The 26340-nt window shown below is 40.3% G+C and overlaps 1 protein-coding gene across 1 annotated transcript in view; it reads right to left on the bottom strand.

Annotated features, from left to right (window-relative positions):
* The window catches only part of LOC138977119 (serine/threonine-protein kinase unc-51-like), a 48932-nt gene extending 22624 nt beyond the window's left edge, over nt 1–26308 (bottom strand). The window contains exons 1-16 of the mRNA XM_070350029.1: nt 25799–26308; nt 23261–23353; nt 22061–22111; nt 14262–14294; nt 13767–13803; nt 13137–13187; nt 11789–11920; nt 11257–11330; nt 9986–10146; nt 8761–8843; nt 7291–7356; nt 6483–6577; nt 5993–6100; nt 4587–4632; nt 2134–2194; nt 1509–1824 (exon numbers count right to left, since the gene is read on the bottom strand). Coding sequence (XP_070206130.1) covers nt 1509–1824; nt 2134–2194; nt 4587–4632; nt 5993–6100; nt 6483–6577; nt 7291–7356; nt 8761–8843; nt 9986–10146; nt 11257–11330; nt 11789–11920; nt 13137–13187; nt 13767–13803; nt 14262–14294; nt 22061–22111; nt 23261–23353; nt 25799–25906 — 1515 coding nt within the window. The 5' untranslated portion in view covers nt 25907–26308. The remainder of the gene's footprint in view (nt 1–1508; nt 1825–2133; nt 2195–4586; nt 4633–5992; nt 6101–6482; nt 6578–7290; nt 7357–8760; nt 8844–9985; nt 10147–11256; nt 11331–11788; nt 11921–13136; nt 13188–13766; nt 13804–14261; nt 14295–22060; nt 22112–23260; nt 23354–25798) is intronic.
* Nucleotides 26309–26340: the final 32 nt, after the last annotated feature.

Below are 26340 nucleotides of genomic sequence, written 5' to 3'. Positions count from 1 at the left end.
GTGTGGGGATATGATTCATTAGACATATTGTCAAGGTTTCATTTGCGATTTTTAAAAAACTACACCCACTTGTATGGTTTACGGAGAGCTTGGTCGTTATCCAATTAGAATTGAGGTACAATGTCAGTTACTGGTTTATTGGTATAAACTGATGAAAGAAATGAATGATGGTGCGAATAAGATGTCCTATTTAATGTTAAAACTACATTTAAAGTTGTACCATGTACAAAACGTTAAATTGCCCTGGTTGTCGCATGTCAATACTATGTTAAATAAGTTGGGTCTATCATATTTATTGACAACTCAGAGTCTTGCCGTCTCAGGTTTTAAAAACGTTGTAAAACAAAGGCTAAGAGATCAATTCCTGCAGGAATGGAGCACTGACGTGAATGCCAACAGCTTGTGTTTTAATTACAGAATATATAAAAAGGATTTTTGTCTGGAAAGGTATTTGCTTTGGTTGCCTAGGAAATTCCAAGTTAAATTAGCAAAATTTAGAACAAGCAATCATAAGTTGCCAATACATCAGCACAGATTTTTTAATGCTCCTAGAAATGAAAGATTGTGTGATATGTGCGATAAAAATGAATTAGGTGATGAGTTTCACTATTTGTTCAATTGTACCGACGAAAGTATAGTGTCTGAAAGAAGAAAATTAATTAGTCCTTATTACCGATCTCACCCAAATTGTTTAAAATATGAACAGTTAATGAATTATAAATCTAAGATAAAACTAATGAAGCTAGCAAGATTTGTAGCCCACGTTATGATTTTAGTATGTTAGCGTTACATCTAGTTTCTTTATTGGTATGTATATATGTATGTAATACATGCTTTTGTTTTGTTTTGTGTTTTTACAAAAGATGCATGGCATAATGGTATTGCCAATTTATTTCGGCTGTATATTATCGTTGTCCGCTTAATGTATACATATTATCTGTCTGATTTCTTACCTGATTTTGTTAAACCTATTTTTCTTTTATTTTTGTTTGTATGTATGGAAGTGTATATTGCCAATTTATTTTGGTTGTATAGTATTGTTGTATTTGTCCGCTCAATTTGTATACATATATTAACTGTCTGATTTGTTACCTTTTTTTTGTTAAAGTTATATCTTTGTTTCAAAGCCCTCTGGGCCCAAAACAATAAAATACTTGACTTGACTTGAATGCGTGATGTATTGTGTAAAAAATTCCATCTCACACGGCATAAATAGATCCCTGCGCCTTGAGTCCGAGTCTGGAGATACGCGCGCGATATAAGACTTCATATAACATAACCTCAATACAGTGGAACCCCCCTTTTAAGGCCCTCCCAATTTAAAATTTCCTCTCGTTTAAGACCTTTTTTCCCTGATTATCTGTTCATAACCTCTGTAAATTTACCTCCGTTTTAAGACTCCCTCCTTTTTATAATTTTAAGACCTGATTTTATCAGATTTTGTTGAGGTCTTAAAAAAGGGGGGGGGGGGGGGTGTTCCAATGTACAAACAAGAAAACAACTCTCACCTTGTCACCGCTGCCACTAGACGCTGAGCGCTTCTTGGAACGACCTGGGCTGCCCGTTCTGGAACTGGTAGAGTCTCTCTGAAGCTGTTGAGACAGACTGGACATTCGCGACAGGGAGGGGACGGGGATGGGGGCTGAGGATCCCCCTGACCGCTGGGAGGGGGGAGGGGAGGGGGCGGGGGAGGAAGGGCTGTGGATGCGGGGGGACTGAGGGTGGGTGGGGGAGGAGAGGCGCTGTTTGTCGTCCCTGCGGAAAGTGACCTTGCCGTCCTCTGCGTTCAGCTTGACCGGTCGCATTGAGGTGTGCACGCTCTCACTGCAAAGGGAGGAAGATGTGACAGTTCAACAGAGCTATAGGTGTGACTCAAATGCTTGAGAAGACCAATACATGCTTCATTTTAAAATGTTCACACTGTCGGCAAAATTAGAAAACCATTTAAAAAGTTTGACTGGTTGCAAGTCGAATAAGCTATCGGAGTCATTTCACTCTTCAGAGTGCAAAGGCTGCTCGATGTTTTAATCATATCTGTCAAATTCCATGTACCTGTGCCTAAAATTAGTTCAAAAGCCAGTAGTTGCAACAGTTATGATGTTAACGGCAACTAAAATGAGAAAAGAAACTCACTCAAAATTGTCGTACTCCTCTTCAGCCAGTGGGGCACGCACATTCTTTCCTCTCTTCTCTCCTGTGAAAATACATCAAACAAAATGGTACAGAAACAACCACTAAAACATCAATATTTCAGCACAGGCAGGTTTAAAGAGCTTACCTTGTTTATACCTGGAGTAGTTTAATATTCATGAATTATACTACCTATCTGGACTACAAGTGTGGCAAAATCCAAAGACACATACTTTCACTTGGTGATAAAATACAAATTTAAATTATCCTAGGCTAAATTTCCATAAAATTGGTTTCTCTGATACCTTCTGTAACTGCCCCTCCCCTCCCCCATTATGTAAAGGTGTGGGTATGGTTGTGACAATCAATGTGTGTCCTAGAGAAAGTCACATTTAAGGAGGCATAGATATTTGAGCTATTCCTTTTTAAACAGTACCAAATTAGCTTGTGAAAACCTAAACCACAGGTTTGTTTAACAGCATTATTACAAGAGATATATACCGTATTTGACGGATTACAAGACGCAAAGCCGACACCCCCGGTATATATATATCAGAACTGGGAACCCCTGTTTTGCACTTTGAGTATTCTCAAACAAACTTGGTGTATTTTCACAAACAAGAAGGGCAAAGCCCATACGACTCACATGCTTGACCTTGACCTTTACATGACCTTGACTTCAAATAACTAAACCTAGCAATGACATCATACACTAAGAACTGCTTTACACATTTTTCCTACCAAAATACATGTGACCTTGACCCAAGGTCAAGGTCATCCAAGGTCATGCAACACAAAGCTGTTCATTCAAGACATAGGAAGTACAATGGTGCTTATTGGCTCTTTCTACCATGAGATATGGTCACTTTTAGTGGTTCACTACCTTATTTTGGTCACATTTCATAAGGGTCAAAGTGACCTTGATCATATGTGACCAAATGTGTCTCATGATGAAAGCATAACATGTGCCCCACATAATTTTTAAGTTTCAAACAGTTATCTTCCATAGTTCAGGGTCAAGGTCACTTCAAAATATGTATACAATCCAACTTTGAAGAGCTCCTGTGACCTTGACCTTGAAGCAAGGTAAACCAAACTGGTATCAAAAGATGGGGCTTACTTTGCCCTATATATCATATATAGGTGAGGTATTCAATCTCAAAAACTTCAGAGAAAATGGGAAAAATGTGAAAAATAGCTGTTTTTTAGACAACATTTATGGCCCCTGCGACCTTGACCTTGAAGCAAGGTCAAGATGCTATGTATGTTTTTTGGGGCCTTGTCATCATACACCATCTTGCCAAATTTGGTACTGATAGACTGAATAGTGTCCAAGAAATATCCAACGTTAAAGTTTTCCGGACGGACGGACGGACGGACGGACGGACGGACGGACGACTCGGGTGAGTACATAGACTCACTTTTGCTTCGCATGTGAGTCAAAAATGAGCGTACTCCACACAGCGTTTGCACATCCATGATTAAAACATGCCTCATGCGCGTCCGTCACACCGTTAATTAAGTTTACCTATACATTTAAAACAAATGCTTTTTTCAATTTTTACTGACAAAAACTGTACCGTATTTGACGGACTACAAGCCGCGACTTTAAAAAAAAAAATCGCATTGCGGCTTATAAAAAGATGCGGCTAAAACGTTACCTAAACTTGAATAGCATTCACCTAATGGAAGTCGCCGCGGATTTTCATTTCGCACGATTAGCGATTACCGGTACTTTATTATAGCTCTCTACTCAAGACTCGGCGCTTTTCTCTTTCATTCGCGAATCTTAGTTTGTCAACAAGCGTACAGAGAAACACCGGATGTATCAGGATCTCGCGCGCGCGAGATTTCGTTTTTTTGTGTCTCGCGATAGTTGGAGGAGCGAGAGCCGCCATGTTGTGTTTTCGTCTGCTCGAAATGTGCGCAAAAGTCGTAAATCATCCCAAAAAAGCTTATTCCGGGCGGGACTACATGTGTGTGTTGGTTAGAAATTGTGTGTGTGTGTGTGTGATATTTTTCTTCAAACTTTTTCACTTTTCTTCTTTGTTTCACTTGTTTATTCTCAGAGCCGATTTCGCCAAATACCGTACTTTCGTTTGCCTGGTTGTTTTGATTGATTGACACAATCCGATTATATTTTTTTTGAAAGCGGCTAATATAGTGACGTAATCATGTGCCAAAATACTGGATCAGCTTCAGGATGGGCTTGTGAAGAAAAGTAGTCTAGGAATTTTTCTCGTCGTATTTTTTTTCCCACTGACCGTACTGAGCGTATTCTCGACAATCATGCGTACAAAATACGGCGAAATCGTATGGGTTCCCAGGTCTGATATATCCATGGGAACCGAAACAGGCAAAAAAGGAGGTTTATGCAAGAAAACAGACAGACAAGACAGACAGACAAAAAAACAGACAGACAGACGAACATGTAGATAGATATTCAGCCATCATACCTGAGCCAGAGTATTCAGGTAGACCTTCTGGTACCAGCACAAAGTCCTGGAAAAAGAAAAAAACATGCTTTACTTACATATATATACTTACATCCCTAATCAGATGTATGATTCAGTCACTCAAAACCGTTCCAAAATTAAAGTTTTTCGTTAAATCTACAGAACACACATGGGGATGAAGGCACAGAAATGCAATCCAAAAATCAAACCTGCATCCCATTACAAAATATCAAAGCGGCACGAGATAGAAATCAAGTTAGAGAGCTTTTTTCTCTTTAGTAGAATCATAATGTGATATCAAGTGTTTCTCTTTGGTAGAATCACATATTGCTTGTTATCGTTGTTTTAGATTGTTCTTGTGAAACGACTGCATTCAACCAAAAGTGAATAAAACATGTTTAAACCAAGTGTTTCTCTTTTTACATTTAGTCAAGTTTTGACTAAATGTTTTAACATAGAGGGGGAATCGAGACGAGGGTCATGGTGTATGTGTGTATGTGTGTGTGTGTGTGTAGAGCGATTCAGAGTAAACTACTGGACCGATCTTTATGAAATTTTACATGAAAGTTCCTGGGTATGATATCCCCAGACGTTTTTTTCATTTTTTGGATAAATGTCTTTGATGACGTCATATCCGGCTTTTTGTAAAAGTTGAGGCGGCACTGTCACACTCTCATTTTTCAATAAAATTGATTGAAATTTTGGCCAAGCAATCTTCGACGAAGCCCGGACTTTGGTATTGCATTTCAGCTTGGAGGCTTAAAAATTAATTAATGACTTTGGTCATTAAAAATCTGAAAATTGTAATTAAAATTATTTTTTTATAAAACGATCTAAAATTATGTTCATCTTATTCTTCATCATTTTCTGATTCCAAAACCATATAAATATGTTATTTTCGGATTAAAAGCAAGCTCTGAAAATTAAAAATATAAAAATTATGCTTAAAATTAAATTTTCGAAATCAATTTAAAAACAATTTCACCTTATTCCTTGTCGATTCCTGATTCCAAAAACATATAGATATGATATGTTTGGATTAAAAACACGCTCAGAAAGTTAAAACGAAGAGAGGTACAGAAAAGCATGCTATGCAGCTCAGCGCAACCACTACCGCGCTAAACAGGCTCATCAATTTTACTGCCTTTTGCACGAGCTGCGGACTACGGTCATTGTGACAAAATGCAGTGCGTTCAGTTTCATTCTGTGAGTTCCACTGCTTGACTAAATGTAGTAATTTGTTTGTTCTTTTTCTTTACATTCTTTTGTTTTTTCGCTTCCCCCAGTGAGAAAGCAGCCCGAATTTCCACGAGGGTGACCTCACCGGACTATATAAATCTTATCCTTTTACTCCCATTTACACCCATTCCTATCCGTAAAGAAGTGACTGATGCCTCTGTGTTCACCTCAGGTGTGTGTGGACGAGTGTCCGGCTTCTCAACCTTGGTAAAACCAGCGTCATCGTCGTTTGACCCAGTCAGCGTGCTGGCCATGTCCTTGTCTGGGTCTCTCACCTGAACACACACAAAAGAAATAAAAATAAACTAAAGAAAGATCAAACATACATCCGAACAATGCTGAACACTCTGATTACTCAGCAGCACTTAAATGTTTATGATATTTGCAAATGAAGGCTGTCCATTATTGAGCCCAAAGTTGAATTAGTATACCTTGCTATCAATCTGCATGAACGGTGCTACTCTGAAAGTTGCACTGAATGTTGATGAAATTTGCAAATGTAAGTTGTCCTAACTTAAGCCTGAAATTGACTTTGCAAAGACTTTGCAGTCTGTTTTACCAACAATTCAGTGCCAAAGCTTAGCGCAGCTTAGTGAAGTTGACTTCACGAAGCCGACTTCGCCCAATTATTATCAGACTTAAAGCTAAGCACCGTACCTCTCTGACCAAGGGAGACGCTGCACGTGTGGACCCAGGTGTGGAACCCTCTGACGACAAGCTTGGAGTCCTCCGGCGGGTCGGAATGGGAGATGCTGACAAGGACAAAACAAAAAAGAATTCAGGATCAATACTGATGGCTACAATGGTCACAGTACAATGGAACCCCCCGTTTAAGACCTCCAAACATCTGAGAAAATCAGGTCTTAAAAAGAAGGGCGTCTTCAAATTGGAGTAAATTAACAGAGGTTATAAACGAAAAACCGGAGTAAACAGGGTTTTAACACTTTCTACCCCACCTATGTTGACCTTTTTTTTTCTTTTCTTTTTTTAGCCGAGACCAGTTGTGCTGCAGCAGGTCACTCAGAATTGTAGTAACTGTGTAGTAACTGTGTATCAACACGCTGGAATGCAGGCGTTAGATCAATCAGTCAATCAATAAATATGAGGCTTATATCGCGCGTATTCCGTGGGTACAGTTCTAAGCGCAGGGATTTTTTTATTTTAAAAATTTATTTTTAACGGGAAGCGACTGAAGCTAACCGTCTGAGCGGATATATCCGTACCTGGTCAAATAGAGCCATATGAGTACCTGGGAGACAAATAGTTAAAGGGAGGGAGTCTTAAACTGGGAGGTCTTAAAAGGGGGGTTCCACTGTATATGCAGAGCTTTTGAAAAAAAAGTAAAATCATTGCACAGCAAGAATACATGCTATGCAAAGCATCATGTCTCCTTAAACAAAAAATAAAAATATGAAATGTTTGCACTCATTTGTAGAAGTCAACTTACAAGCATGTGAACGCTTACATGTGCTGTCTCGGCTTCCTGACGATCTGTGGAACTTCCTCAGGAAGGGATGCTGCATCAGCTCCTCTGCAAACAGACAAATTCACTTCCATTGAAAGACAGCAAAAACTACTGGCAAAGTCCTCTGAAGAAGGAGTTTGGCTGCCTGTATGGCGTGAGGGAGAAGGAGGGTGGGTGGTTGGTTTGAAGACGGTCACACACGTCGTCTTCTAGTCTGACAGCTTCACCCTCTCTGTACTAAGTGGTACACTTTTTGGCCATGTAAATAGCCGAAGGGACAACAACATAAACCCATTCTTGTGAAGGGGGGTGGGGGGGGGGTGGGGGGGAGTCCTCTTATCGCAAAAGACTGTCTCCCATCACAGGTACCACTGTTTACAGGGTCCCCACTGGTTTTTAGAAACAAAATTCCATGACTTTTCCATGACTTTCCATGAGCCTCAATAACATTTTCCATGACTAGATCCACAGGTCGCCATTTCCGAACACGCAAACTTTTTACGTCTTGTCAGTCACTGCCAGTTTTGACACTGGCTTGCTTTGCACTGAATTTGAGTCAGTTTCTACGCAGTGTCTCTTCGACAAGCAAGTCAAGCATTTGCAACGCAGTCAGATTATCGGTAATGTTTGCTGGTCCTGTCATTTCACTAAACTGGACCAGGCACTGCTTGTATCCATCTGCACTTTCGTAAGTTCCGTTTCGTAACCGTCACTAAGACTTGACGAACTGTCATTGTTTTCACCGCGATACACAGTTCATTGCGAAGATCTTCCTCGGTAATTCGTTCCAATTCCGCATACTTTTTGTTGTCAAGAAACAACTCGAAAGAAAGTTTCAAACTCATCATCCTCCATCTTGCTTGTCGAAGCGCTAAAGTACTTTATCGATGCAAAAACAAAAGCAGAAAACTTCGACGAAACCGACTCAAATGCAGCGCAGACGACACGACGAGATAACGGAAGGAAGTGAGTCTTGCTTTGGCTCAAGTGCCGTTAAAAATACCGTTATTCTCGTATGCAAATATACGAACGAGAAGTTGGTCATACGAACAAGCCTTGTGCTGGCGACGCAAATCGCTGCTGGCTGGCAAAGGGGGGGAGGGGGGGGGGGGGGGGGGATGGCTGGGCAACGAAAATCGCCGCTGGCGTGCTAAAGGTTAATTTTTCTTTCTTTCTTATTTTTGTTAAATTCCATGACTTTCCATGACTTGAATTGAAATTCCATGACTTTCCAGGCCTGGAAAATTAAAAATCAAATTCCATGACTTTCCAGGTTTTCCATGACCTGTACGAACCCTGTGTTTATACTCGTCAGTAATGCAAAACTTACATGAGGAACTAATAGTCGAATAAAACAGAACAGACACAAAGAATCACATCGCGCTTGCAGTAAGAATCAGAAGAATACATCACCCTTCAATCGTACTCCATGTATCAGAATGAATGTGATTCTAAAAAAATCAAACTCACTGATCCCTATTCTCTTCTCAAAGTCCCTGGTAAGCAGACGAAGAAGCATATCCCTCAGTTCCGGAGACGACTGCTCAGGGATTCTGAAACAACAACAAAACAGTCACAATTTAAAATCACAATTTCCATAGTATTTTTCACACTGTACCTCAGTCTTACCAAGAGAAAAAAGATGGAAAAGAGAAAGTCCAAGGGGACAAAATCTGAAGAAAAATCTAGAATCTTAAGGTAAAACTTCAACACATTGTAACAGATAGGTTGGTGAGAGATAGGGCTTTGGGGTGTAGACTTGGGGCAGTTAAAGAAGATAACAGACAAACCAATTCTGTGGTATTTAAGTCCATAATTATGATAACCTTTGTCATCCATTCTGGCTAAACTCTCAGTAAAACAACAGGGAAAAGAAAAGAACGGAAAAAAAATATAGAAGCTGCCAGCAAATGCCATCAATAAGTTGAAGAACTACACCGTGACAATTGACATTTGTAAAACATGCTTTAATTTTTTTGGACTGATTGATTTAATGAATTTAAGAAATACATGTATATCCAATAAAAAAAATCCCACGGCGCACAGACAGTTGATTTCTGGCATAGCGAACGACAAGAAGAAGAAGATTTCTGGCATAGCGAACGACAAGAAGAAGAAGATTTCTGGCATAGCGAACGACAAGAAGAAGAAGATTTCTGGCATAGCGAACGACAAGAAGAAGAAGATTTCTGGCATAGCGAACGACAAGAAGAAGAAGATTTCTGGCATAGCGAACGACAAGAAGGAGAAGATTTCTGGCATAGCGAACGACAAGAAGATTTCTGGCATAGCGAACGACAAGAAGAAGAAGATTTCTGGCATAGCGAACGACAAGAAGAAGAAGATTTCTGGCATAGCGAACGACAAGAAGAAGAAGATTTCTGGCATAGCGAACGACAAGAAGAAAAAGATTTCTGGCATAGCGAACGACAAGAAGAAGAAGATTTCTGGCATAGCGAACGACAAGAAGATTTCTGGCATAGCGAACGACAAGAAGAAGAAGATTTCTGGCATAGCGAACGACAAGAAGAAGAAGATTTCTGGCATGATTCCAAATGGAGGGATGGCTTTATCTCATGTAAAAGCCTGGCCAAATCTGAGATAGCGGGCTGAATTATTTACACACAAAGGACAGTTCCTACAAACACCATCACTATCATTTCATCAAACTGTTCCCCCAAAATCATCAACTCACCTGGGTTTGAGATCAACGTTCTTCTCGTAGAAGGCCCTGAGTTGCTGTGGCGTGTTGGCCACAAAGGGAGCCTTGCCGGTGAAACACTGGAAAATGATGGTCCCTACGCTCCACAGGTCTGCCTTGAAGTGGTACTTGTTGGACATGATCACCTCAGGGGCCTGAAAAAAATATGATAGGATTTCGGATGAGACGAAAAATCGAGGTCCCTTCGTGTACACTACATTGGGGTGTGCACGTTAAAGATCCCACGATTGACAAAAGGGTCTTTCCTGGCAAAATTGTATGGGCATAGATAAAAATGTACACCAAAATACCCGTGTGACTTGGAATAATAGGCCGTGGGAAGCAGGATATGCGCCGAAATGGCTGCGATCTGCTGGCCGATGTGAATGCGTGGTGTATTGTGTAAAAAAAATTCCATCTGACACGGCATAAATAAATCCCTGCGCCTTGAATATGTGCGCGATATAAATTGCATAAAAAAAAATCTAAAAAAAAATAAAAAATCCCTGCGCTTGGAACTGTACCCACGGAATACCCGCGATATAAGCCTCATATTGATTGATATTGATTGATTGATGGTCGGTACAGCGAACAGTGGAAGTTACTGGAACCTCCCAAAATCTGAGAAAATTGGAAATCCAAAAACAAATAGACGGCCTCCAACTTTGAGGAAATGTGACCCTCCACCACGAAATGGGTCGCATGTCACCTCGCGCGGTTCTGCGCTAGGCTTAATATAAGTCCGGGGAGTGTCTGGTAACAGTGTGAGGGTCACCATAGTCACAGGCTTATAACTCAAACAGTGTTTGCTCTTTTCACCGGATAGAGCATACAAAACTCTGTTGGGAAATGTAAAAATATGAAAATCATGCAAAGGTGACATGCGACTCATTCCGTGGTGGAGGGTCACAAATAAGGTCTCTGGTTGGTAAGACCAGTCAATATACATTAGGTCTTACAAGTGGTACGACAAGTACATTTTCACATATTTCTCAGTATCAATCATCCATCCGCCCATCTCCCTATCTGTCTGACTCTCTCTCTCTCTCTCACACACACACACACACACACATGACAAATGACACAGCTTCCTCTCTCCCCCAGTAATGCATGAGCAAACACAGCCCTCACTACCTCACACATACACACACACACTCTCTCTCTCTCTCTCTCTCACACACACTCTCACACACACTCTCACACACACACATACACACACACACACACACACATACCCTCTCTATCTTCATTTCACTCTCTCTTACCATGTACATTGGAGAACCACACAATGTTCCTGCCATTTTTCCATCTTCCAAGAATCTGGCAAACCCAAAGTCAGCTACAAAAACAAAAGAAAGTCAGACATCATCATCAAGAACACACCCGTGATAGGACTGCCTTACAACAAGACTGCAGTAAGAAAAATAATGAAATTCAAAACAATATATAGGGCAGGACACTTTACTGTCAACACTGATTTTGTACTGTTCCAGTGTTTGTCTACGGGATACAGTCAACATAAGAAGACACAAACATCTTTTTGCTCATGGTACCAGGGACAGACAAAATAATTAAAAGTGAAATGTAGTAAAGTCGCACCTGCCCTGGTATCCACCTCGCAATAACGACCACCTTCCCACGACAACCACCCCTAAAGAACAAAAAAACAACTTCTTGCTGTGTAATTCACGATTCCATGGTGATTACCTGTCTATAAGTATAACGACCACTTTTGGTGAGTCCCTTGAGCGCTCTTTAGAAGTTTACAGACAGTAAAACAAAATTACAATAACTCACCTATTTTGAGCTGGAGCTGTGTTGGGGGTGTGGTCAGTTTGTTGCCGCCCTTGCCATGGCAGATGAGGATGTTTTGTGGCTTCATGTCTCTGTGCATGATACCCTTTTCATGCAACGCGTTCAGGGCGCTTGCTGGAAGAAAAACAAGTCGCGTAAGGCAAAATTACTACATTTAGTCAAGCTGTGGAACTCACAGAATGAAACTGAACGTAGTCCGCCGCTAGTGCAAAAGGCAGTGAAAGTGACGAGCCTGTTTGGCGTGGTTGCGCTGTGCTTCATAGCACGCTTTACTGTACCTCTCTTCGTTTTAACTTTCTGAGCGTGTTTTTAATCCAAACATATCATATCTATATGTTTTTGGAATCAGGAACCGACAAGGAATAAGATGAAAGTGTTTTTAAATTGATTTCGAAAATTTAATTTTGATCATAATTTTTATATTTTTAATTTTCAGAGCTTGTTTTTAATCCAAATATAACATATTTATATGTTTTTGGAATCAGGAAATGATGAAGAATAAGATGAACGTAAATTTGGATCGTTTTATAAAACAAATGTTTTTTTACAATTTTCAGATTTTTAATGACAAAAGTCATTAATTAGTTTGTAAGCCACCAAGCTGAAATGCAATACCGAAGATCGGCCTTCGTCGAAGATTGCTTGCCCAAAATTTCAATCAATTTTATTGAAAAATGAGGGTGTGACAGTGCCGCCTCAACTTTTACAAAAAGCCGGATATGACTTCATCAAAGACATTTATCGAAAAAACGAAAAAAACGTCCGGGGATATCATACCCAGGAACTCTCATGTAAAATTTCATAAAGATCGGTCCAGTAGTTTAGTCTGAATCGCTCTACACACACACACGCACAGACAGACACACACACATACACCACGACCCTCGTCTGGATTCCCCCTCTACGTTAAAACATTTAGTCAAAACTTGACTAAATGTAATGAGCATGACATAAGTACACTGCATACATAGCAGAATTCTGGGCATTTTGCAATAGAAAATTCCATGTGAGTTCAAATGTCCCAAATCTGCCCTTGTCAAGGTCAAAATGCTGATTGTTACATTTTTCTAGTTCTCTGCAAGAGTTAGCAGCAAGTAATTTCCATAACAAAATGTATTTATGATGCATTATTTTTACATCATTATTCACTCATTCTTAAAAAAAAAGAACAAGATGCTGCAATAGTCAAGAAATCTTAATTGTAGTTTGATTTCACACATTAATTTCTCAAGTCATGCAAAAACAAAGCATCTTCTTTTTTATATTTTTTTAATATTTTTTACTTTCTTTGCTTTTACTACAGATAACTAGATAATGCTAAGAAGCTTACCAATTTGTTGCATGAAAGATGACAATGTATCCTCAGAAAGAGTTCCTTTGCCTGAAATTGAAAAGACATGCATGTTAAATATATAACAATCACATGAAAGAACAATTGGGTAACTCAGAATACACCAAAATTCACATCCCCTACAGCAACTAAGATAAGAAAGAGAGAGAGAGAGAGAGAGAGAGAGAGAGAGACAGAGAGAGAGAGAGAGAGAGAGAGAGAGAGAGAGAGAGAGAGAGAGAGAGGGGGAGAGAGGGGGAGAGAGAGAGAGAGCCAGCCAGACAGAGAAAACCAAACTCCATCAAACCTTGAGTTCCTCTACTCGTGGATGCGAGAGAGAGAGAGAGAGAGCGAGCGAGAGAGAAAGAGAGCGAGAGAGAGAGAAAGAGAGAGAGAGACAGAGACAGACAGACAGAGAGAGAGAGAGAGAGAGACACAGAGAGAGAGAGAGAGAGAGAGAGAGAGAGAGTGAGAGAGAGAGAGAGAGAGAGAGAGAGAGAGAGAGAGAGAGAGGTGAAAATCTCTGTGTTCATTACAATTCTTAATACTATACTCACTGAAAAAGAGAATACAGAATGAAAAATTGAGAAAGACACACACACAGACACACAGGCAAGAATGAATACTCACTGTGAAGATACTCTGCAAGGTCACCTCCATTGCAATACTAAAACAAAAGATGAAAAACCATAATACTTTACCATAAAAAAAACCATCAATATTTATTTTGTTTACTGTCTAATATATATTTTCTAAACATTTTGATGAGGAGTTGGTTCCATGATAGTTCATAGTACACAATATTGCACCTCATGTTCACAGTACATAGTTTTACATACATACAGGTTGTAACAGCTGCCATTTAAGAAAAAAAGAAGTAAAAAACCTTTTTAATAAAACAAATAACCCAATAACATTATTTGAACTAACAGGGGCCAGTGGATTGGAACAGAGGATCTATCCCTAACCCCTCACCCAATCCAAGTTAAAATTCATCACAGTTCTCTTTACATGGTGTATATTATTAATGGGAGGCTATTATTTACACAGATCAAGTTGCATCCCCTCAGTTTCACAAGCTGTATGCTTGTGAAAATATACAAGAATAAACAACATCACACTCACCTCTATCATTAAGAATACACTTGAGTCTGTTTCCTGCAACAACAACAAAAGCAAGTGATAAATTGTGTTTGGTCACTGATGAAACAAAGTGTATCTCTGCAAACGAGAAGACACACACACACACAGTGACACACACACACACACACACATTTTTATCACACAAAACGGAATGTCAGTTTCACTTCCATCAACACTTACTTCTAACCAGTTGACCGACATAATAATTAGACAACTGTTAAAGTTTCAGATAACCAAGTTTACCATAATTGTGCAAAATGTGTTTGTGTTGCCTAACCAAATACAGTACCAATTCAGTCAGAATAGTATTAGGAGAAACTGTAAAAGATGGGGGGGGGGGGGGGGGGGGGGGGTGTGGGGGTGTGTGTGTGTGTGTGTGTGTGTGTGTGTGTGTTCAAAATCTGAAGGAAAATACAGTGCAGGCCTCAATAACAAGATTATTCCCCTCCCCCCACCTCAATTTTTTTTATTTTTTTTTTTTTAGATCATCAAGCTTGCAAAAGGGTCTCTAGCTCTCACCCCCCCCCCCCCCCCCCCCCAACTGCACACCATGTAAGCTATAAATATTTGTCCTTGCCGCAACCCCCCCCCCCCCCCACAGTGCACTAATGTGAACCAAGAACAGCAAACATTCCTATCCTTGTCTTGTAATTAAGATGTAATGCTTTATTATGTAAACACATACCACGACAACCCCAAGGAAAAAAGTCGGCAACTGACTGACTGAATTGAATAAAGTGCACGAGTACTACTGTACTATCTCGGTGACCGACAGGCACTTGAAATACTTTTTTTCTCTTACTTTTTTTGACGACCTCAGTTGCATGCAGGCTGCTTCAACCCTCTTTTTTTTCCTCTCCAGGGCCGGACCAAATGAGTTGTAAGGGGGGGGGGGTTCCTCCTTTTTTGGGGGGGCAAATCAGCGAAGTGGCGAAGCCACAAGCGCGCACAACTAGGGGGGTCCGGGGGCATGCCCCCCCGAAAATTTTTTGAAAAACGGTTAAAATCTGTGCAATCTGGTACATTCTGGGCCTTGTTTTGAGGGTTAAGAGCAGCATTGTTTTGGTGCTAAAACTAGTAAAAAAACAAAAACACTCAAAGCAAGGTACATGCTTTTTCCAGGGGTGGGGTTCCGGAACCCCTGGAACCCCCCCCCTGGGTCCGGCCCTGCTCTCTCTCTCTCTTTTATTTATAATTTTTAATTTTTTTATAAATACTTGAAATACTGATTTACTTTGATAATAGGTGTGGGATAATAAAGCTGATTTGATTGGGACGGGGATGTAGCTCAGTCGGTAGCGCGCTGGATTTGTATCCAGTTGGCTGCTGTCAGGGTGAGTTCGTCCCCACGTTCGACGAGAGATTTATTTCTCCGAGTCAACTTTGCGTGCAGACTCTCCTCGGTGTCCGAACACCCCCGTGTGTACACGCAAGCACAAGACCAAGTACGCACGAAAAAGATCCTGTAATCCATGTCAGAGTTCGGTGGGTTATAGAAACACGAAAATACCCAGCATGCTTTCTCCGAAAACGGCGTATGGCTGCCTAAATGGCGGGGTAAAAAAACGGTCATATACGTAAAATTCCACTCGTGCAAAAAACAGACTCAAACTGAGAAGAACATTTTGAGATTCCTTCTGTGTAACGACGAAGCTAACACAGGGTTAAATAAGTAAAGTCACTGGAAAATTACTTAAGCAACGACAGCGCAAGCTTACATTAGATGACATGCGACAGTCAGAAAAACAGCGCAAGCTTACATTAGATGACATGCGACAGTCAGAGAGAGAGAGAGAGAGAAAGAGAGAGAGAGAGAGAGAGAGAGAGAGAGAGAGAGAGAGAGAGAAGGGTTGTTATTGTCACAGTCTGGGAGTTGTCGATTTTGAATACGGTATGTTCTAGAAATAGAAACAACAGACGCATTTCACTATCTTGCACAGCTGAGCACTTGAACGAAAGCCATCAAGTCTCATGACTAAAAACAAACATGACATCACTGAGTGAGAAGAGATCTAAGCCTGACACACATTGTGATGCATGCATAACAAACAACCAGCTGTTTCCACCACACTCTCTTAAACTTTTTTCAGGTCAAGGTTTGTTTTGGTTTTGGCTGCAACAGTTTACGGCAAAAGTTTACGTAAAAAGTGTACTTAACAGTTTGTGAGGTCCCATGAGTAATACGAATGAAAACAGCGTGTCCCCGGCTATATCGTTATGAGAAACTGTGGTTGCGAACACAAATTAACAGGGTTGGATGTTTTAATAGACAAGGGGCCAAAGTTTGCAGTATTGATTTTGCTTTAAATGTATATCAAGTCTTTTTGTTTGTCTTTCTACGATAAAGGTCACACGCGATGTTTGTGTAGCCGACATGAGGCCACCTTCTCTCCCCCCCCCCCCCCTCCCCCCGTTGTTAAATGTTGCTGAACATTTCGCACTGACATTTTCGATACAAATCAAACATTTAGCTTTGTTTACATCCTGCCACTTTTAAACTGTGTTGATATTTCGATATTAACTCTGAGGGAGCGAGAGAGAGAGAGAGAGAGAGAGAGAGAGAGAGAGAGAGAGAGAGAGAGAGAGAGAGGAGAGAGAGAGAGAGAGAGAAGAGAGAGAGAAAGGAGAGAGAGAGAAGAGAGAGGAGAGAGAGAGAGAGAGAGAGGAGAGAGAGAGAAAGGAGAGAGAGAGGAGAGAGAGCGAGAGAGTGTGTGTGAGTGCGTGTGCGTGCATCGCGCCCCCCTTACCATCTCATTTTACGCAAGCATCATGACAACAGCACCTATGCTTACACCTTGAATAGATTGTGTGCATGCAAGCCTCAGTATTACTTGAGCGATCCTTTGCCAAACAAACTCACAACAGTGCGTCTAAATTGGGGAAAAGTTCAACCCAGACTGCCCTATCATTCCACTTGATGCTCTAAATCGTGTTTCTACCACCCACAGAACCACACAACTTCACGTTTACTTCCACAGCGCCCTATTTGTTGCTTTTACAAATAATAACACCCTGTAGAATCTGGCCTCACCTACAAAACACTAGTCAGTCGTGACAGACAAAGAGACGGAAACCATGAAGTGTCACAACAGTGCGTCTATCTGCACTAGTTCCCTCAATGTGACCTGTTCATTCCACACCACACTCTAATCACCTCTCACCGACATACCATGCAAGGGTCAAACCACTTTTATTGTCCCAAAGCCATACACTCCAAATTGACGCGTTCCACTTGTGAACACCCAGTTTTAAAACAGTGTGACATTACATCATTCTAATTCTCAGTTTACAGAAAGGATGCACACAAGTGGAACACGTTCAGTTTACATTTATATATTTAAATTGCTGCTACTGCTGCTATAGATAAAACGGCTGTCATCTTCTGTAAAACCTGACCCGTCACAAACGTCTGCCTTGAAAACAAAGAGCTTTGAAACATGAAGTACCATAACGGTGCACATCATCGTTTTGAGAAGTATACGAGTTTGCACAAGTCCACTCTATGTGGCCTCTTCGTTGTCATTTGAACACCACACTTCAATCATGCTGCTCTCACCCACATACCCACGCAAGGGTCAAACCTCCACCTGTATTGTCCCAATGCCCTATTTCAATTGCCGCTTCTAGTTGAGTTGTTCTTTACTACTGATGACAGAAAGGGGGAAAAGTGGTCAACATTTAAATCTGTAGTTTTGTTTTTGAAATATAGCTTTTCATAAAGCAGAAACACTGTAGTATCTGATTAACAAAAGAAAAAAAACATTGGTTCACATGGTTCTTACATAATCTTATTTTAAAAGCTGGTTTTTGTGTGTCTGTGTGTGTGTTTGTATAACAACGATAGGTTCCGAAACGGCTGCACCGACTGAGACGGGAATTGCAGAGAATGTTCTTTACCACTCGAGCCGTGTCATTAATTACATAGGATGCTTTTAGAATAGCAAATCTGAAAAGATTCTTTTAAAAAAAATGGCGGAAAACATTTGACATCCTAAGAGCCATAACTTTATATCAGAGATCGTAGAGTCTCTGGTTATATGAACAACACAGCTGTCACATTCAGATGTAGAACCTGACCCCCCACAAACGTCTTTCTTTCTTTCTTTATTTGGTGTTTAACGTCGTTTTCAACCACGAAGGTTATATCGCGACGGGGAAAGGGGGGAGATGGGATAGAGCCACTTGTCCATTGTTTCTTGTTCACAAAAGCACTAATCAAAAATTTGCTCCAGGGGCTTGCAACGTAGTACAATACTGGGAGAATGCAAGTTTCCAGTACAAAGGACTTAACATTTCTTACATACTGCTTGACTAAAATCTTTACAAAAATTGACTATATTCTACACAAGAAACACTTAACAAGGGTAAAAAGGAGAAACAGAATCCGTTAGTCGCCTCTTACGACATGCTGGGGAGCATCGGGTAAATTCTTCCCCCTAACCCGCGGGGGGTCACAAACGTCTGCCTTGAAGACAAAGAGCTTCAAACAACAGTGCACATCCATCGTTTTGAGTGGACCACTGTGCCCCTAACCCGCCCTTTCAAGACTCAAAATTGAAGACTCTCTCCCTTGTAAGATCCTGTTTCCTCACATTTTCTGTTCATAATACCCCCATTTTAAGAATCCCTTTTTTCAGACCCGATTTTCTTAGATCTTTGAAGGTCTTCAAAGGGATGGGGGGGGGGGGGGGGGGAGGGGTATAATATGATTGCACACGTTCACTCTAGTCTATGTGACCTCTTTATCACATCACACTCTAATCATGCTCCTCTCATCCAAATACCCATAGATCCCAGGGTCAGACCTCTACCTTCATTGTCCTTGCGTGCTACTGCACGTGCTGTGCACACAAACAGAATAAGACCAAAATTGTTTGCAACGTTTTTGTTTAGGTGTCGTCTGGCATTCAAGAATGTCATGGTGCACGAAACGAGAAAACCACAAAGCTTGCTTTTCGATAATGTGTGTATTATTATAACTACGTCGCCTGTTACAACATGAACGGTCAAAACAGTGACGTTGGTGTTTACGGTGCAACTACCATTGGGCTCTGTTCGGGAAGATGCATTTAACTAACCAGACAAAGGCCAAAACTAATTGGAGTCGGTAGGTCAGTTTTTGTTGTTGTTTGTTTTGATTGAAATTTAAAAAAAATTGTACGCAAGCAGGCGTATGAGACTTTTTATCCTGACTGGAAATCGTGCGAGCTGTGTCCCCTAGATGTCCGAAAAAAAGTAACATAAATCTGCAAAATCGAGTTTTGTCTATTTTTATTTGTTGTTTTTGAAGGACCTCATAAGTTCCAGGTGGTAATATGCAAACAATTCGGATAAACTGTAAACCAACTCTTTCTTTTTCCTCCCACCCCTTCCCCCTCGCTCCCACCCCTCCAAACAAACACCAAAACGAAACAGCAGGCGATCCCACACTCAGGACAATGATCAAAATAAACAAATAAAAAAAACTATACTGGGAAAAGAACATCCCTGCTGTTGATGTAACGCTGGGGCAAACAAAGCGGCAACATCTCACAAACATACGTGAAGGCAGGTATAGAACACGTTTGAAAACCGTGTTCCCAGCTCAAGACGGTGTAACACGAAATTTTTACTCCACGAAAAATTAACTCCGGAGTAAATATTTCGTACGAAATTCTTACTCCGAGTACACTTTTCGTATGAGAAAAGAACTTCCCAAGGCACGAAAAAATTACTCCCCACCACGAAATTTTTACTCCCCATTTTTTTTACTTCCAGTAAAAATCTCGTACGCAAAAATGGGATGCGGGCGAAGGGATAATGCCAATAAGTGATCTCGCGCAACCGAATGTCGCGCTACCCTCCTTCCACCACCAAGACTAACAGGGGACAAGGGAGTAAAAATGTCGTACACCTGGCATGGGAAGTTAAATTGCTCGTGTTGGGGTGAAGTAATTTATTCGTTATTTATTCGTCAGGGGAGTAACATTTTTGTACGAAATTTTTACTCGGAACTCACCTGTCTTGGGGAGTAATTTTCTCGTGCAATGGGGGAGTGCTTTTTTCGTAAAGGGAGTAACTTTTTCGTACGAAATGTTTACTCCGGAGTAAAAATCTCGTGGGAGTAATTTTCTCGTGTTACACCGGTATACACGGCAATCAGCTGGGGGAACCTGCGACCTACAAAACGTGCCTGTCCAACTCACTCCCACAAAGGCACTTGCTACTAGTAAGCTTTTATTCTCTTATTCGACACTAGAGCTGGTAGACAATACTTAGCGTTGCATAACGTTTCACAATAACGGACAGAGTGGACGGACTTGCCAAAGATGGATGAATTATTCAACAGGCCTGTTTAATTCGGTTATTATTCCCATCAGTTTGGATTAATGCGCCTGTACACAACTACAGTGCTGATTGAAGGCATTGTTGGTGAGAGTGAGAGTGAGAGAGAGAGATTGAAACTGACAATGCCTTCTCTTTCAATGTTAGTTGTGTGAAACTGACATAATCTTCTCTGGTGCAGTCAGTTATTTTGTGCGAATACATTCCTGCGACAACATAAAGGGGGAGGAGCCGGAGTGGTAGAGAGAAACAGAGAGAGTGGGGGTGGGGTGGGGTTGGTGGAAAAAAAGAGAGAAAAGTCAGTCTGTGGTGAGAGACTACGCAAGTCACCACTCAAATATGAAACAGGCACTTGCGGGAAAAAAATGACAGTTGATTAACTGAAAGTCCATCCAACTACTTTTCCAAACCATGTCAACAGTAAATAATATCTAGACTCATAACCCTGAAAACAAACTTTTTGCATTGGGTTGCCAGCTAAATAGGCACTTGAAATAAGATATTGCCGCAATGCCAGCAGGAATCAAAAAGCCCTTTTAAATCAAATCATGTCAAAAGTACATTTGTTGAAACTGTTGACACTGGCTCGCCAAAGTTATCCACCAAACATAAATACTGAAAATAATACTTTGCAGATGAAACAAAAGAAGTTTATTGACTGCTGAATTATGCATTGACCTATTGAGGTCTAACGAATGACGTGTCACAACGTGCGCGGTCGTCCTTGGCGGTCAAGAAAGCCGCGGGCGCCGCCGCGATCATTGCGCAGATGACACTTCTAGACCGCCAATATTTTTTGTGCGCATCACGTGCTCCACATAAATCTGCCGGAAACGAAGCAATTGGGAAACCTGGATTAATGAATCTGTGACTGTTCACTGCCTGTGGCTGCAGTGTGTCTAAAAATCTATCCCAAGTCTACTCTACAATTAGGTCAACATAGAAAAGCTTATTTGAATACCCTTCTTTCCTGGAAAGCAAGAAACAGGATGGATAAGGAAAGAATCACAAAGCCTAAACTTACGAGGAAGAGGATACAAGGAAAAGCACCCACAAAACCATTGCACCTTCCTTGTGCATTGAGATAGAACGGGAGGGAATAAATCTCATACATTAAAAGGTGTGTCAGCTTGTGAAAAAAAGCTCTCAGGATACCTGTATGGTAATAACGCAAGTGTACACACAAAGAAGTTGTATGTTTATTGTCATCACAGTGCACTGTTAGGCACAAAACAAAAAAAGATAGTCTGTTTACGGTAACCCGACCGACCCTATTTTTTTCGCGCGACCCTAGACTTGTTTTTGGCATTTGGGAAAAAAAATAATAAATAACATACAAATTATATGATTTTTTGGGACAAAAAAAAAAAAAAAATATCCCGACCTACCGACCCTATTTTTTTTGCCTATGTTACCGTAAACAGACTTCTTTTTTTTTTTGCCTTAGTGTTACAAACCTTGACATCCAGTAGAGCTACAACATTTTCATGCTGGTAGATGGACAGTTCCTGAAATAAAAAACACATGATTAAATTTATGCACAGAAAGACACTTCAAAAACATTATAGTTTGTTCTAGATTTGTATAATTTTTCAGTTAAAATGACTCTTTACAATAACTCTTCACACTTGTAAGAGAAAACATGTACCTACATACGTACGCACGCATACATGTGCAACTAAACCTCAGTAGTGCTGTTTCAAAGGATCGAAAGAGATCTCTTAATTTTACTTTCAGTGTGAACTATTGATTTCCTTATTCTCCACCTTTCATGAGTACACTTTACCTAAGTTGTTTTTCCCTCCATATGTATTGATTTCTTTTTCTTCAAACAACTTACGTTATTCATGCTTGGTAGCACAAACACACACAACAGCTGTCACCACCAATTAATACTTATTCATCAGAACAAATTTCATAAACAATAAATAGTCTACATTTACCAAGGTAATCCATGAAGAAACCAAGCAGATCATGTTTTCTAATTTGAGTCATGTTAAGAGAAAATGGATAATATACAGTGGAACCCGCCTTTTAAGACCCCCCAATTTAAGACTTCCTCCCTTTTAAGACCTTGCTTTTGGAGATATTCTGCGACGGGCGCAGTGGCAAGACGTCGGCCTCCTAATCGGGAGGTCGTGAGTTCGAATCCCGGTCACTGCCGCCTGGTGGGTTAAGAGTGGAGATTTTTCCGATCTCCCAGGTCAACTTATGTGCAGACCTGCTAGTGACTTAACCCCCTTCGTGTGTACACGCAAGCACAAGACCAAGTGCGCACGGAAAAGATCCTGTAATCCATGTCAGAGTTAGGTGGGTTGTAGAAACACGAAAATACCCAGCATGCCTCCCCCGAAATCGGCGTATGCTGCCTGAATGGCGGGGTAAAAACGGTCATACACGTAAAAATCCACTCGTGCTAAAAACATGAGTGAACGTGGGAGTCTTAGCCCATGAACGAAGAAGAAGAAGAAGAGATTTTCTGTTCATAACCTCTGTAAATGTACCTCCATTTTCAGACTCCCTTCTTTCCAAGACCCGATTTTTTGAAGGTCTTAAAAGGGGGGGTTCCACTGTAAGTTGTAACTCAAGTTTGATTTTGAAACAAACAAACTTTTATTCATACGATAAAGCAGTCATGCGAATCATCCACAACTTACTCTGAGCACTTTGATTTCTTTAGCCAGCAGCTCCTTGGATTTGCTAAGCTCTTTCTTGGCAATGCATTTCACTGCCACTGGTACAGAGGTGTCCTGCAAGGGAGAGACAAAGAAAATCAAGATCAACAAAAGTTGCTGCAAATGCCAAACACACACAAAAGACAAAAATAAATGTATAAATTTTATTTGTGTTACAGTTATTCTTTCATTATGTTGGAAGTTCTATGTAATAAAATAATCAGATTAAGGTGGAAATGCACACTTTCAAACAAATTACTAAAGTCGGGACCGAGTTGCATAAATTCCAAACCAAACAATGGAGATCATGCAAAGAGTGTGCTCCATGAACACATAATTTACTCTGCAGAATAAAGCACCCCACCCCCACATTTTAAACGAATGAAGAAGAAAACAAGAACAAGAGTGTTCATTTAAAACTGTGTGCCCCTGCCTCATTATTTCCAAACAAAAACAAAATTCCTTTGGGAGTGGGACCTTAAAAGTTAACAACCTCAAAAGTAGGTCTAGATTGCTGTCCCAATAACAGGTCAAAAATTCATAAACATAGCTTGGAGTTCTACTTCCAGCCTGTGCCAGCCCACCTCATTCTCTGCTCAGTGACTATGCACACACACAGTAAATAGCATAGCTGGGTCAGCCTAGTGTCACCACAGCTGTACATAGCCCTGAAGCAAGTTTATAATCAGCCAGGCTTTATTTTTAGACATGACACTTAGAAACAAGGTGAAGTCCTAGCCTCAAGCTCTCTCAGTCTCTGCCACTACTGCGGAACCCTCCCTTTGAGTTTGAGACCCCCTAATTTATGCCCCTTTCCACACACACACTTTTACTTTTAAGACCTTGGTTTTCAGACGTTGATTTCTGTCAATAACCTATTGCAAATGTACAGGTCTCCATTTCAATGACTCCCTCAGCTCAAAGACCTGATTTTCTTAGGTCTTAGAAAACAGGGGCCCATCTGTGCAACAGATGCTGCACCACTGATTCATGATGTCAACCATTTTCTCAGGAGTTCTGGTTCAAGTTCTAATATATATATATGTAAATCTAACAAAAAATGATGGATTTTTTGTTGTGCTGTGAGCCTAGTAACAGTAAGTACATGTAGCCTTTTCTGTACTGTACCATTGTCAGGTACGACAATTGCAATTTGAACTCATAACAACAAGAGCTGACTCCATAGCTACATGTCATTGACAATGGCAAAGAAAGTCAGTAGTCATTCACAAAATTGGCGATCTACTTATACAGTATTCATACACTACAGGATTGGTTGTGTATTGCGTGTCAATGACAGGAATGACAGGAATGTATAGACCAGATCTTCTATTCTATTTCTAAGGTAAGGAACGCTGGCACGTGTTCGAATTCAAAGTCTGGCTGATGCAATGCCCTGTAAACTTATGCATTAAAAATGTGAAACATTACAATCGCAATAAAATCCTCTTGTCCGGAAGATAATATATGTTTGCAATTGCATGCATACCAAATAAAATCAAAAGTATGCATACAGACAGAACTGTGCAAACTGATATATTTTGTATTGTTTCACCAAGGTTAATTCACATCAATCTGCAAGGCAATGAAATACAAGAACATCAGTATCATGAGATGAATTTCAATAATGACAAACCAAAAACATTATGACAAGTCAATGTTACTGTTTAAGATAATCGCTCTCTGTCGATCACATTCATTTCTTGTCTCAGTTATATTGACATTTTGGTGAATGATTCTACTTACTAAATTAATACTAGTAGGCTACATATGTATACTATTCTATTTCAAATTTTATAAGCTATTAACATTACGACTATGAGAAATGAATGGCAGGTACCGTTACTGTTAGTATCAATTATACTTTATAGTGTTAAAGCTTCAGCCGATCGTTGCCAAACAAAAAGTAATCAACTTATCAAGTGCATGAGTATCGAAAAAATGATTAAAGAGATCTATGTCAGAAAGAGTCAGACCATTTTTGTTAAAAGCTGTTACAATCTTGGTCCATACCACAGCCTTCTTATACATACAACTATTGTACAGAACCCTAGCACAGGATAAGGGCTCATCACCAGCAGTAGCAGTATCAAAACAATATAACCTGTTAAATTTATCTTGACAATCATGATTTTGCCAAACGATTACAAAAAAAACACTGACCATTAGATCTACAGCCAACAGAAAAAAAGTAGATAATATCAAAATTATGACTGAAGATATTTTAAGAGAATGCAGCTGAGAAACTGTTCTGGGTCAGTGGGTGCTTTCGCCCTTTGAACAACGTGAAACCAGTATTAAGTCACATTCAGCTTTACCAGTAGTAGTACAGAATACTAAGACCATTTACCAGTGAACCACTAAAATACTGTTGCAGGCACAATTTTTCAAGTGCCATCAGTTTCTTGATAAAATCCTATCTCAGAACAGTTTATGCATCAGAATGGATTCTCACTCTCAGTTCGGGAATCATCCTTAGACTGAAAGACTTCAACAAACGACATTGGTGCTTCCACTCACCTGCTTCTTCCATCCTTTAAATACGATGGCAAAGGCCCCATGGCCAAGAATCTCCTTCTTGTCGTAATAATAATCCCCAACGCTTTCCATTTTACGACGAGATGCCATTTCATCAACAGTAAACAACACAATTTTACTCCGGGATGCAACTCCTATGATTCCTGAAAGTGAGAACTGCAAGAGCCCATCACGAAAGTGTCACTGTATTTCATCAGAAGGCCAAATTATCTACACTGATAGAGACATACTGCTGTCTATGTCTGCAGTCACACATATAAGTATTAAACATAAGCCGTACGATTCACGATCACTGCCAATTCTTGATATCTTCGGTAAATTTCACAGGCTGTGTCTCATCTGAAACCTCATTTCTTACCACCTGATTATGTTTGGGTTTTGGCCTTGTAACCTCGTTAGTCCTACACTAAAAGAAAGAGATCTGTGTTTCGTTGATGTTCAGAAACTAAATAGACGTATATTAAACATGGCGTTAATGGAAAACGTTTACATTTTATGTTTTGTGTGTCACTGAGAACACAGAT

This window comes from Littorina saxatilis, linkage group LG9 (assembly GCF_037325665.1).
Source record: "Littorina saxatilis isolate snail1 linkage group LG9, US_GU_Lsax_2.0, whole genome shotgun sequence".
NCBI lineage: Eukaryota > Metazoa > Mollusca > Gastropoda > Littorinimorpha > Littorinidae > Littorina > Littorina saxatilis.
This window is presented reverse-complemented; position numbering and strand designations above follow the sequence as displayed.